The sequence below is a fragment of the Oncorhynchus gorbuscha genome, linkage group LG02 (assembly GCF_021184085.1).
Source record: "Oncorhynchus gorbuscha isolate QuinsamMale2020 ecotype Even-year linkage group LG02, OgorEven_v1.0, whole genome shotgun sequence".
In the NCBI taxonomy this organism is placed as follows: Eukaryota; Metazoa; Chordata; class Actinopteri; order Salmoniformes; family Salmonidae; genus Oncorhynchus; species Oncorhynchus gorbuscha.
Genome location: NC_060174.1, coordinates 76773681 through 76785639, shown reverse-complemented (window position 1 = coordinate 76785639; position 11959 = coordinate 76773681). Strand labels below are relative to the sequence as shown.

General features: G+C 47.2%; 1 protein-coding gene across 1 annotated transcript in view; it reads left to right on the top strand.

The window, feature by feature from the left end:
• Positions 1 to 7506, top strand: part of LOC123990688 (Down syndrome cell adhesion molecule homolog) — a 134777-nt gene extending 127271 nt beyond the window's left edge. Inside the window, exon 10 of the mRNA XM_046291441.1 lies at positions 7412 to 7506. Coding sequence (XP_046147397.1) covers positions 7412 to 7506 — 95 coding nt within the window. The remainder of the gene's footprint in view (positions 1 to 7411) is intronic.
• The last annotated feature ends 4453 nt before the right edge of the window (positions 7507 to 11959 follow it).

The window sequence follows — 11959 nt, the reverse complement described above, 5'->3', positions numbered from 1 at the left end:
TTATGTTTGGAGGAAAAAGGGGGCGGCTTGCAAGCCCGAAGAACACCATCTCAACCGTGAAGCACGGGGGTGGCAGCATCATGTTGTGGGGGTGCTTTGCTGCAGGAGGGTCTGGTGTACTTCACAAAATAGATGTCATCATGAGAGAGGAACATTAAGTGGATGTATTGAAGCAACATCTTAAGACATCAGTCAGGAAGTTAAAGCTTGGTCGCAAATGGGTCTTCCAAATGGACAATGACCCCAAGCATACTTCCAAAGTTGTGGCAAAATGGCTTAAGGACAACAAAGTTAAGGTATTGGAGTGGCCATCACAAAGCCCTGACCTCAGTCCTATAGAACATTTGTGGGCAGAACTGAAAAAGCATGTGCGAGCAAGGAGGCCTAGAAGCCTGACTCAGTTACACCAGCTCTGTCAGAAGGAATGGGCCAAAATTCACCCAACTTACTGTGGGAAGCTTGTGGAAGGCTACCCTAAACGTTTGACCCAAGTTAAACAATTTAAAGGAAATGCTACCAAATACTAATTGAGTATATGTAAACTACTTCACAGGGAATGTGAGGGAAAGAAATAAAAGCTGAAATAAATCATTCTCTCTACTATTATTCGGACATTTCACATTCTTAAAATAAAGTGGTGATCCTAACTGACCTAAGACAGGAAATTTTATCCGGACCCATTTTACTGCCGATGCAGAGCCCCACCAGTCCTTCATGACTGGACTACCGACGTTATCTGCCTGTGGGAGTTATCCAACTGGCCCCTCCATCGCGACGTTACCTGAACGCCCATCACCGGCCCGCTCATCGTTAGCTGTCTTATCGGCTGCTATCTGAATAGGTCTATCGGACAATTTTTCTTGAGTCACTATAACTATATCTATTTTGCCAATTGGATTGATCCCGTCTACCACAAGGAACCCTACTAATGTATCGATGGAAGCGCACAAGGTGGCAAAAACAGACCTCCATCCTATGCTATCTTGCTACCGATGGCCCGGCTAGCTGTCTGAATCGCCGTTACCCCAACCAGCCTCACTACTCACTGGACCCTTTTGATCACTCGACTAAGCATGCCTCTCCTTAATGTCAATATTCCTTGTCCATTGCTGTTCTGGTTAGTGTTTATTGGCTTATTTCACTGTAGAGCCTCTAGCCCTGCTCATTATATATCCAACCTTTCATTATATATCCAACCTTTCAGTTCCACCACCCATGACATGACATGACATTTACCAAGTCTGTGAGAACCAAAATATCTGGGCTCGTGTCATCCACCCAGATATTAAGAAGGTCCATGTTTGACATCAAACTTTGTCTGTTGATATGTAACAGCCCAAGCCCTCTAAGTGATTATAAATCACAGGGGTTAGTCATATTTATGGTATTTGAAATAATAGCACTGGACAAGTTTACCACAGTGGGCTTCCCAAATGGGCTAACAGTAACAGAGTTAACAGCTGAATTCAACTTTATGATCACAAGATTATAACTGACAATACCCCTGTGAATATGATTATCTGTAGAACTATTATGATAACTATGATGATAACTCTGTGAAATATTGGAAATGGGCTGTTTTTGAGTCAATGTTTTAGAAGAGCTTCTTTGATGTTGGTCGAGATAACTTTTGTCCCTTTCATTTTTGGATGCAAGTTATCCCAAAAGGGGCCTCTCCCAAAAGCAGTCAAATTTGTCAACATACTCCAAATCTATCGAGGAGCAATAGGATTTAAGCCAGTTGTTTACACTCTTAGAAAAAACGGTTTCAAAAGGGTTCCCTTTTTGGTTCCAGATAGAACATTTTGGGGTTCCATGTAGAACCCTTTCAACAGAGGGTTCTACATGGAACCCCAAAATGTTTTAGCTGGAGCCAAAAACGGTTCTTCAAATGCTTCTCCTTTGGGGACAGGTAAAGAACCCTTTTAGGTTCTAGATGGCACCTTTGTTTCTAAGAGTGTAGCCAGGAGATGATTTCCATTCCGTGACATATTGTTGGTAGAGGCCTGGAAACGAGAATCTGCTTGTTTGGTGTTCTCAAGAAGAATGAGAATGAGAGGGGGGAATGAGAACTGACAGGATCGATAGCCTTATGCACCTTCTGCAAATAAGTGTGTGCCAATTACAGTCAGAATTTGCCTACATTCAACTCTCATGGGACTGCTTTGCATGAGTGAAACCTAAACAAACACACTCAGTTGCTACTGGAATGCAAAGGCTATGTTTCAGGGCCTAACAATTAAATCCCTTCAAACAAAATCTCTCTGAGGTGCCAGTTGAGGTCTCAGTTGCTGGCAGAACTTGTCATTTTAACCCATTAGGTGGGTTCAATCCCCCAGTGAGCTGTGACTTGAGTAGAGGAGCTCCTTTCTGCTAAATTGGTCTATTGATTGAGAGCCTTCCAGACTGTCACTCTGGATATTCAGCCTGAGCTCCCCAAACAACACCTCGGCCCGAAAATTGCTTCTACAGTCCTATATCACAGACTAATGGGAAGGCGTATTACTCAGCATGACAACTATATTCGCCATCCGCTTCTGAAGTATACAACAAATTAAGCGTGGTGACAGAGATTTACTCGGCCCGCCACACTTGGCTGTTATAAACTGCTGTCATAAATGAAAGGCAGGGCCAGATTGAATTCTTCGCTTTGATCTGAAGGAGAAATATGGAGCTTTCTGTCACCGGGTCAGGTGGGATGTTGATTGCATCTGGGGAAGGACGTAGAGTGCAGCTTGATTTGCTTTAATTAGGATGTGTTAAACGCAATCACACAGTCGGCCAAGGGATTAAGGGAGTGTGTGCGTGCGAGTGCGAATGTGTGTTTAGAGAGAGGGGTGGGGGTATGGAGTTGGTTTGGCATCTCCATAACCCCATACGGAACATTCCATTTTCTTTATGAGATAGTGGGACATGGGTATATAATGCATTATTGAACTGGGTATGTGTTACAGTAACCTACAGTTGCCGTACCATACATCCCTCTGGGGATCAATAATCTCTTGCAATAATCTCCTGCATTGGTTTTTAACTTCCATTGTACCACCATCCTACTCTAAAGTCAGTGTATTTATCCAATCTACCACCATTCTACTCGGTATATTGGTCTACTTCGAACCTGGCATCCTGAGTGCTTTGACATCAAACAGTATTTTTGTCTCAGAACTTACTTTGATCATAGAACTTTATATAGGTGATTGAGTGATATGAATACAAAAATAGCTTTTGCATCATACAGTGAGTATCCAGAGCTCAATTCATTACCAGAGGGAGAATTCGGGGGGTGTCCTGAGTGGGACTTGAACCAAAAATCTTGCAGCTTTTTCCAGGAATAGAAACCACCTCACATATCTGCATGATGGTCCCTCGTGCCTCAGTCCCAAACGTACATGCATTAACCCCTTGGCAAATCGCTACTGAGTGTCATTGCATTTACATTTACATTTACATTTAAGTCATTTAGCAGACGCTCTTATCCAGAGCGACTTACAAATTGGTGCAATCACCTTATGACATCCAGTGGGACAGTCACTTAACAATAGTGCATCTAAAACTTAGGGGGGGTGGGGTGAGAGGGATTACTTAACCTATCCTAGGTATTCCTTAAAGAGGTGGGGTTTCAGGTGTCTCCGGAAGGTGGTGATTGACTCCGCTGTCCTGGCGTCGTGAGGGAGTTTGTTCCACCATTGGGGGGCCAGGGCAGCAAACAGTTTTGACTGGGCTGAGCGGGAGCTGTACTTCCTCAGTGGTAGGGAGGCGAGCAGGCCAGAGGTGGATGAACGCAGTGCCCTTGTTTGGGTGTAGGGCCTGATCAGAGCCTGGAGGTACTGAGGTGCCGTTCCCCTCACAGCTCCGTAGGCAAGCACCATGGTCTTGTAGCGGATGCGAGCTTCAACTGGAAGCCAGTGGAGAGAACGGAGGAGCGGGGTGACGTTAGAGAACTTGGGAAGGTTGAACACCAGACGGGCTGCGGCGTTCTGGATGAGTTGAAGGGGTTTAATGGCACAGGCAGGGAGCCCAGCCAACAGCGAGTTGCAGTAATCCAGACGGGAGATGACAAGTGCCTGGATTAGGACCTGCGCCGCTTCCTGTGTGAGGCAGGGTCGTACTCTGCGGATGTTGTAGAGCATGAACCTACAGGAACGGGCCACCGCCTTGATGTTAGTTGAGAACGACAGGGTGTTGTCCAGGATCACGCCAAGGTTCTTGGCGCTCTGGGAGGAGGACACAATGGAGTTGTCAACCGTGATGGCGAGATCATGGAACGGGCAGTCCTTCCCCGGGAGGAAGAGCAGCTCCGTCTTGCCGAGGTTCAGCTTGAGGTGGTGATCCGTCATCCACACTGATATGTCTGCCAGACATGCAGAGATGCGATTCGCCACCTGGTCATCAGAAGGGGGAAAGGAGAAGATTAATTGTGTGTCGTCTGCATAGCAATGATAAGAGAGACCATGTGAGGTTATGACAGAGCCAAGTGACTTGGTGTATAGCGAGAATAGGAGAGGGCCAAGAACAGAGCCCTGGGGGACACCAGTGGTGAGAGCGCGTGGTGAGGAGACAGATTCTCGCCACGCCACCTGGTAGGAGCGACCTGTCAGGTAGGACGCAATCCAAGCGTGGGCCGCGCCGGAGATGCCCAACTCGGAGAGGGTGGAGAGGAGGATCTGATGGTTCACAGTATCGAAGGCAGCCGATAGATCTAGAAGGATGAGAGCAGAGGAGAGAGAGTTAGCTTTAGCAGTGCGGAGCGCCTCCGTGATACAGAGGAGAGCAGTCTCAGTTGAATGACTAGTCTTGAAACCTGACTGATTTGGATCAAGAAGGTCATTCAGAGAGAGATAGCGGGAGAGCTGGCCAAGGACGGCACGTTCAAGAGTTTTGGAGAGAAAAGAAAGAAGGGATACTGGTCTGTAATTGTTGACATCGGAGGGATCGAGTGTAGGTTTTTTCAGAAGGGGTGCAACTCTCGCTCTCTTGAAGACGGAAGGGACGTAGCCAACGGTCAGGGATGAGTTGATGAGCGAGGTGAGGTAATTTGGGAGAAGGTCTCCGGAAATGGTCTGGAGAAGAGAGGAGGGGATAGGGTCAAGCGGGCAGGTTGTTGGGCGGCCGGCCGTCACAAGACGCGAGATTTCATCTGAGAGAGAGGGGAGAAAGAGGTCAGAGCACAGGGTAGGGCAGTGTGAGCAGAACCAGCGGTGTCGTTTGACTTAGCAAACGAGGATCGGATGTCGTCGACCTTCTTTTCAAAATGGTTGACGAAGTCATCTGCAGAGAGGGAGGAGGGGGAGAGGGGCGGAGGATTCAGGAGGGAGGAGAAGGTGGCAAAGAGCTTCCTAGGGTTGGAGGCAGAAGCTTGGAATTTAGCGTGGTAGAAAGTGGCTTTAGCAGCAGAGACAGAGGAGGAAAATGTAGAGAGGAGGGAGTGAAAGGATGCCAGGTCCGCAGGGAGGCGAGTTTTCCTCCATTTCCGCTCGGCTGCCCGGAGCCCTGTTCTGTGAGCTCGCAATGAGTCATCGAGCCACGGAGCGGGAGGGGAGGACCGAGCCGGCCTGGAGGATAGGGGACATAGAGAGTCAAGGGATGCAGAGGGAGGAGAGGAGGGTTGAGGAGGCAGAATCAGGAGATAGGTGGGAGAAGGTTTGAGCGGAGGGAAGAGATGATAGGATGGAAGAGGAGAGAGTAGCGGGGGAGAGAGAGCGAAGGTTGGGACGGCGCGATACCATCCGAGTAGGGGCAGTGTGGGAGGTGTTGGATGAGAGCGAGAGGGAAAAGGATACAAGGCAGTGGTCGGAGACTTGGAGGGGAGTTGCAATGAGGTTAGTGGAAGAACAGCATCTAGTAAAGATGAGGTCGAGCGTATTGCCTGCCTTGTGAGTAGGGGGGAAGGTGAGAGGGTGAGGTCAAAAGAGGAGAGGAGTGGAAAGAAGGAGGCAGAGAGGAAAGAGTCAAATGTAGACGTGGGGAGGTTAAAGTCGCCCAGAACTGTGAGAGGTGAGCCGTCCTCAGGAAAGGAGCTTATCAAGGCATCAAGCTCATTGATGAACTCTCCGAGGGAACCTGGAGGGCGATAAATGATAAGGATGTTAAGCTTGAAAGGGCTAGTAACTGTGACAGCATGGAATTCAAAGGAGGCGATAGACAGATGGGTAAGGGGAGAAAGAGAGAATGACCACTTGGGAGAGATGAGGATCCCGGTGCCACCACCCCGCTGACCAGACGCTCTCGGGGTGTGCGAGAACACGTGGGCGGACGAAGAGAGAGCAGTAGGAGTAGCAGTGTTGTCTGTGGTGATCCATGTTTCCGTCAGGGCCAAGAAGTCGAGGGACTGGTCGCGTGCAATGTATTTAGAGTAGAGTGTTGATTGTCTCTGTCACCTCTGACGCAGACCCTCCTCCATTGACCACCAGCACTAAGTCATAAGGCTGTATCTCTTGGTACGTGAAAGCATAAGTGTGCAGCAGCTGTCAGTGGAAAGGATAAATATGACACTCCTGGGTTAGGGTCAGCCCTAGAAACATTCTACACAGACTGAAGAGGATTGGCTAGCTCCACCACAGTACACCTTATGGTGCTGTAAATCAATATTCTCTCCATACAACATATTCATGATCCTATCCTGTACATTGAGTAGGTGCTGATTGTATGGGATTAGAGTAGCTTAAAGGGACAAAAAAACATGGGTCCTTTTCTTTCACCAGACTGCTCTTTGTCATGGATCTTCAAGCCAGATAGGTACAATTGTCCTGGACTATGACCAGTAATGACGGGATGCAGATCATGCCGCAAGCCATGCCCCAGACAAGGCACACACGCTGGCAAAAAAATGAGGACTGGGAAGTTCAGCAGACTTCCTGAGTCGGGTTCCTGTCCCCCTACAGGAAGTAACGAGCCAGATGGCAGTTGGAGGCCTACAAAAACTATTTTAGAAAGAACATGAAACTACCCAGGCTTAGAAGACCTGCAGCGCCAGTCCTGAGTCCTGTTGCTGCCCAGCTGCCAGAACCAACCCAGCCTCCACGGATCTAGTTGCCAGAGCTTGAGCCAGCCAAGCAGTTGTCAGAGTTGCATCCAGCTACTTCCAACACGCTCCAGGTAGTCACCCCGACAACAGTGGTGCAGCCAGACCGACAACTGCCGGTGCTCGAGCCTCCAACACAATAGCCACTAGAGTCCTATCCATTTCAGCAGCCGTCCAAGCACCATCCTGCAACATAGCCGGTGCTACCACGAGCAGCACCTAAGCCAGACAAGCTGTTGCCAGTGCTGCAGCCTGCCCTGCAACCAACAGAGCTTCAGCCTGTTCCACCTCCGCCTGCAGACTGCCACCCCAATCTGCAGCCAACGGTACCTGAGCTGGCACCCCAACCAACATAACCCATGTCTCTCCTGGTTGACCTGCTGTCACCAGACCTGACCACCGTCCTGGACCCAGTGTTCACTGCATCCTTGAGGATCAGTTCAGCACTGACCTGGGCCCATCTCCAGACCCAGCAGCAACTCTGAGCCGAATACCCAGCCCTGGTCCCACGGCCAACTCAGTTCCAGTCTTGGGCCCTCCATCCACTGTCAAAGGCCCAATGGTATCAGCTACAGCCCTAATCCATAACCTTCACCATCCCCCAAGGACACAGCACAGCCAGACCCACAAGCAGCACTGGTTCTGAGCACTTGGTCACTTCCTGCAGCCATGGCCTTGCTATTGTTAATATGCTAGCTCAGCATCAGTAGCGTAGCATGCTACTGCTACCTGCTATTTTCTATACAGGAATACTGTGTGCTATAGCAACCCCACTAGTCAACACTGTTAGCCTAGCCCTGCTAAAAGTCTCAGTGTGTATAACGTTACTGCTTGCATAGCACCGTTAGGATTGCTATTATATACTCATTAGTGCCGTTATATAGTACATGCTCTATATTCTCTTCTGTCCTACAGAACATCACTAATCACCATCATTATCACTTTCATTATGTCATGACATTGGCATGGGGGTTAGGTTTATGACAGTCATAAATACCTCTTCCCCCCTTTTTACTCTCTCTACCCTACTGAGGATACATTTGCAAAACCCTTGGTTAACATAGAGATTCTGGGAACATCAGTAGGTGGGGGGAAATTAACTATATTCTGGTAATCCGAACAATTGAACATATGCGGTGGTACTTAATGAATATGATGTCAGTTCGGTTGTCATCTGAGACATTCTCATCAATGATAAGATGACATAATATATGCCATTTAGCAGACGCTTTTATCCAAAGCGACTTACAGTCATGTGTGCATACATTCTACGTATGGGTGGTCCCGGGGATTGAACCCACTACCCTGGCGTTACAAGCGCCATGCTCTACCAACTGAGCTACAGAAGGACCACCATAAACTCTACAGTGGAAAGTCTACACATCAGAGTTATCGGATTCACATGGAATTGTTGTTCAATTTAAATGTTTGAATATAAAATTATTCGTGAGGGGATGAAATGTGATTTTAGCTTCTAAAATGTGAGAATTGGGTTTTCATAAGACAGGGCTCTGCTCAATCAGTGGCCCACCCCTGTGAAGGGACATGGCCTATAAAACTTTTCAAACACGCCCTCCTCTTCCTTCCTATATAAGCCCTTGAAAGCAATATAACCTCCTGTTCCGAGGACGTGAGGATGACGGTCCTATGTCAGAATGGTTCAGATAATAACTACAGAACGAAGTCAACATCAGCGTGAGCTTTGGTTGCGAATGGTATGAACTTTGAACTCTTATTCACTACAGAAGTGATACCTCCTAGCTGTTGAGTTAGCAACAGCAGATGCAAATGAGGGTTAGGAAGGAACCGACAGAGTATCCCGTCCACCACACAATGACGTTAAGACAACGTATCCAATTGACAACCAGAGACATTCTTCAAAGTACTCGGTTGGGCAACACGGCCTTCCATCTACCACCAACCTACCGAAGCGCAGCTCAGAGTAAATATTTATTGCATTTTCCTTTTCCAAATGGGCGGTAATTTAGAATGCATAGGATACTGTATTTACGATAGCACAGCTTCGGCCTTTGTTCCTCAGTCTTCCCGCTCCTTCACTCAAACTCAGCCCCTTTTCTTTTTTTGTAACAAGCTGTCATATCTGTTCCGCCCGCTAGGGACGTTTTCCTTTATGATGCAATTTGTAATCAAGTTATGATTTAATTATGTGTATGTCTAATTAGTTAGGTATTTAGTAAATAAATGATTAAACCCAATTTTGTATTGCTGATTCAAATTGTTGGCCAGGGTTCGTGCAGATAACCAAGAATTTACAACTTTCAGATGAGACTGAATTAAGATGACGATTAATATTGACTGCTATTGATGTAAAATATTACTAGGTCTTTAAGAGTTTATTCGGGAGAAAACAGCTCTATAAATATTATTTTGTGATGCCCGTCTCTCTAGTTAATTACATTTACATGATTAGCTCAATCAGGTAATATTAATTACGGATAAATTATTTTAGAGAATAGCATGTCATATCACTTAATCCGGCATAGCCAAAGACACAGTTATTATCCTCTTCCTGTTTTCTGTCTACGTGGGAATGTTTGTCTGGTAATAAATGTGTGGACTGTGTACCTGTCTCCTACTGATCATTTATGTCCTCAAACCTGGACTCTGGGACAGTTGTACCTATTATCTAAACCGGCACCTCTTTAAGCTCTTTTTCAATGAGGATACCTGGACCACTTATTGAGATGTGCCTTTTCAAATCAAATCAAATCAAAATTTATGTTTAGACCTTACTGTGAAATGCTTACTTGCAAGCCTTTAACCAACAGTGCAGTTCAAAAAAGAATTATGAAAATATTTACCAAATAAACTGAAGTAAAAAAATATATAAAAAGTAACACAATAAAACAACAATAACGGGGCTATATACAGGGGGTACCGGTACCGAGTCAATGTGCAGGGGTACTGGTTAGTCAAGGTAATTTGTACATGTACAGTGTTTCCTCCTTTAAAAGTTGCGTCATACTGCACCACAACTTGCGGGTTGCTGCAAGTTGCTTCATGGTTAACGTGACGTGGTGTGGCCACAACAACATACAGGAACTCAAGTCCTTCTGTTCACCTGATTTAGAATTCCTCACAATCAAATGTCGACCGCATTATCTACCAAGGGAATTCTCTTCGATTATAATCACAGCCGTATATATTGCCCCCCAAGCAGACACATCGATGGCTCTGAACGAACTTTATTTGACTCTTTGCAAACTGGAATCCATATATCCGGAGGCTGCATTCATTGTAGCTGGGGATTTTAACAAGGCTAATCTGAAAACAAAAATCCCTAAATTTTATCAGCATATCGGTTGCGCAACCAGGGCTGCAAAAACCTTGGATCATTGCTATTCTAACTTCCGCGACGCATATAAGGCCCTGCTTTAAGAAAAGCTGACCACGACTCCATTTTGTTGATCCCTGCCTACAGACAGAAACTACAACAAGAAGCTCCCGCGCTGAGGTCTGTTCAACGCTGGTCCGACCAATCTGATTCCACACTCCAAGACTGCTTCTATCACGTGGACTGGGATATGTTTCGTATTGCGTCAGACAACAACATTGACGAATACGCTGATTCGGTGAGCGAGTTCATTAGAACATGCGTTGAAGATGTCGTTCCCATAGCAACGATTAAAACATTCCCAAACCAGAAACCGTGGATTGATGGCAGCATTCGCGGGAAACTGAAAGCGGGAACCACTGCTTTTAATCAGGGCAAGGTGACCGGAAACATGACCGAATACAAACAGTGTAACTATTCCCTCTGCAAGGCAATCAAACCAGCTAAGCGCCAGTATAGAAAGTAGAATCTCAATTCAACGGCTCAGACACAAGAGGTATGTGGCAGGGTCTACAGTCAATCACGGATTACAAAAAGAAAACCAGCCCCGTCACGGACCAGGATGTCTTGCTCCCTGGCAGACTAAATAACTTTTTTGCCCACTTTGAGGACAACACAGTGCCACTGACACGGCCCGCAACTAAAATATGCGGACTCTCCTTCACTGCAGCCGACGTGAGGAAAACATTTAAACGTGTCAACCCTCGCAAGGTGGCAGGCCCAGACGGCATCCCCAGCTGCGCCCTCAGAGCATGCGCAGACCAGCTGGCTGGTGTGTTTATGGATATATTAAATTAATCCCTATCCCAGTCTGTTGTTCCCACATGCTTCAAGAGGGCCACCATTGTTCCTATTCCCAAGAAAGCTAAGGTAACTGAGCTAAACGACTACCGTCCCGTAGCACTCACTTCCGTCATCATGAAGTGCTTTGAGAGACGAGTCAAGGACCATATCACCTCCACCATACCTGACACCCTAGACCCACTACAATTTGCTTACCGCCCAAATAGGTCCACAGACGATGCAATCTCAACCACACTGCACACTGCCCTAACCCATCTGGACAAGAGGAATACCTATGTGAGAATGCTGTTCATCAACTACAGCTCGGCATTTAACACCATAGTGCCCTCCAAACTCGTCATCAAGCTCGAGACCCTGGGTCTCGACCCCGCCCTGTGCAACTGGGTACTGGACTACCTGACGGGCCGTCCCCAGGTGGTGAGCGTAGGCAACAACATCTCCACCCCGCTGATCCTCAACACTGGGGCCCCACAAGGGTGCGTTCTGAGCCCTCTCCTGTACTCCCTGTTCACCCACGACTGCGTGGCCACGCACGCCTCCAACTCAATCATCAAGTTTGCGGACGACACAACAGTGGTAGGCTTGATTACCAACAACGACGAGATGGCCTACATGGAGGAGGTGAGGGCCCTCGGAGTGTGGTGTCAAGAAAATAACCTCACACTCAACATCAACAAAACTAAGGAGATGATTGTGGACTTCAGGAAACAGCAGAGGGAACACCCCCCTATCCACATCGATGGAACAGTAGTGGAGAGGGTAGTAAGTTTTAAGTTCCT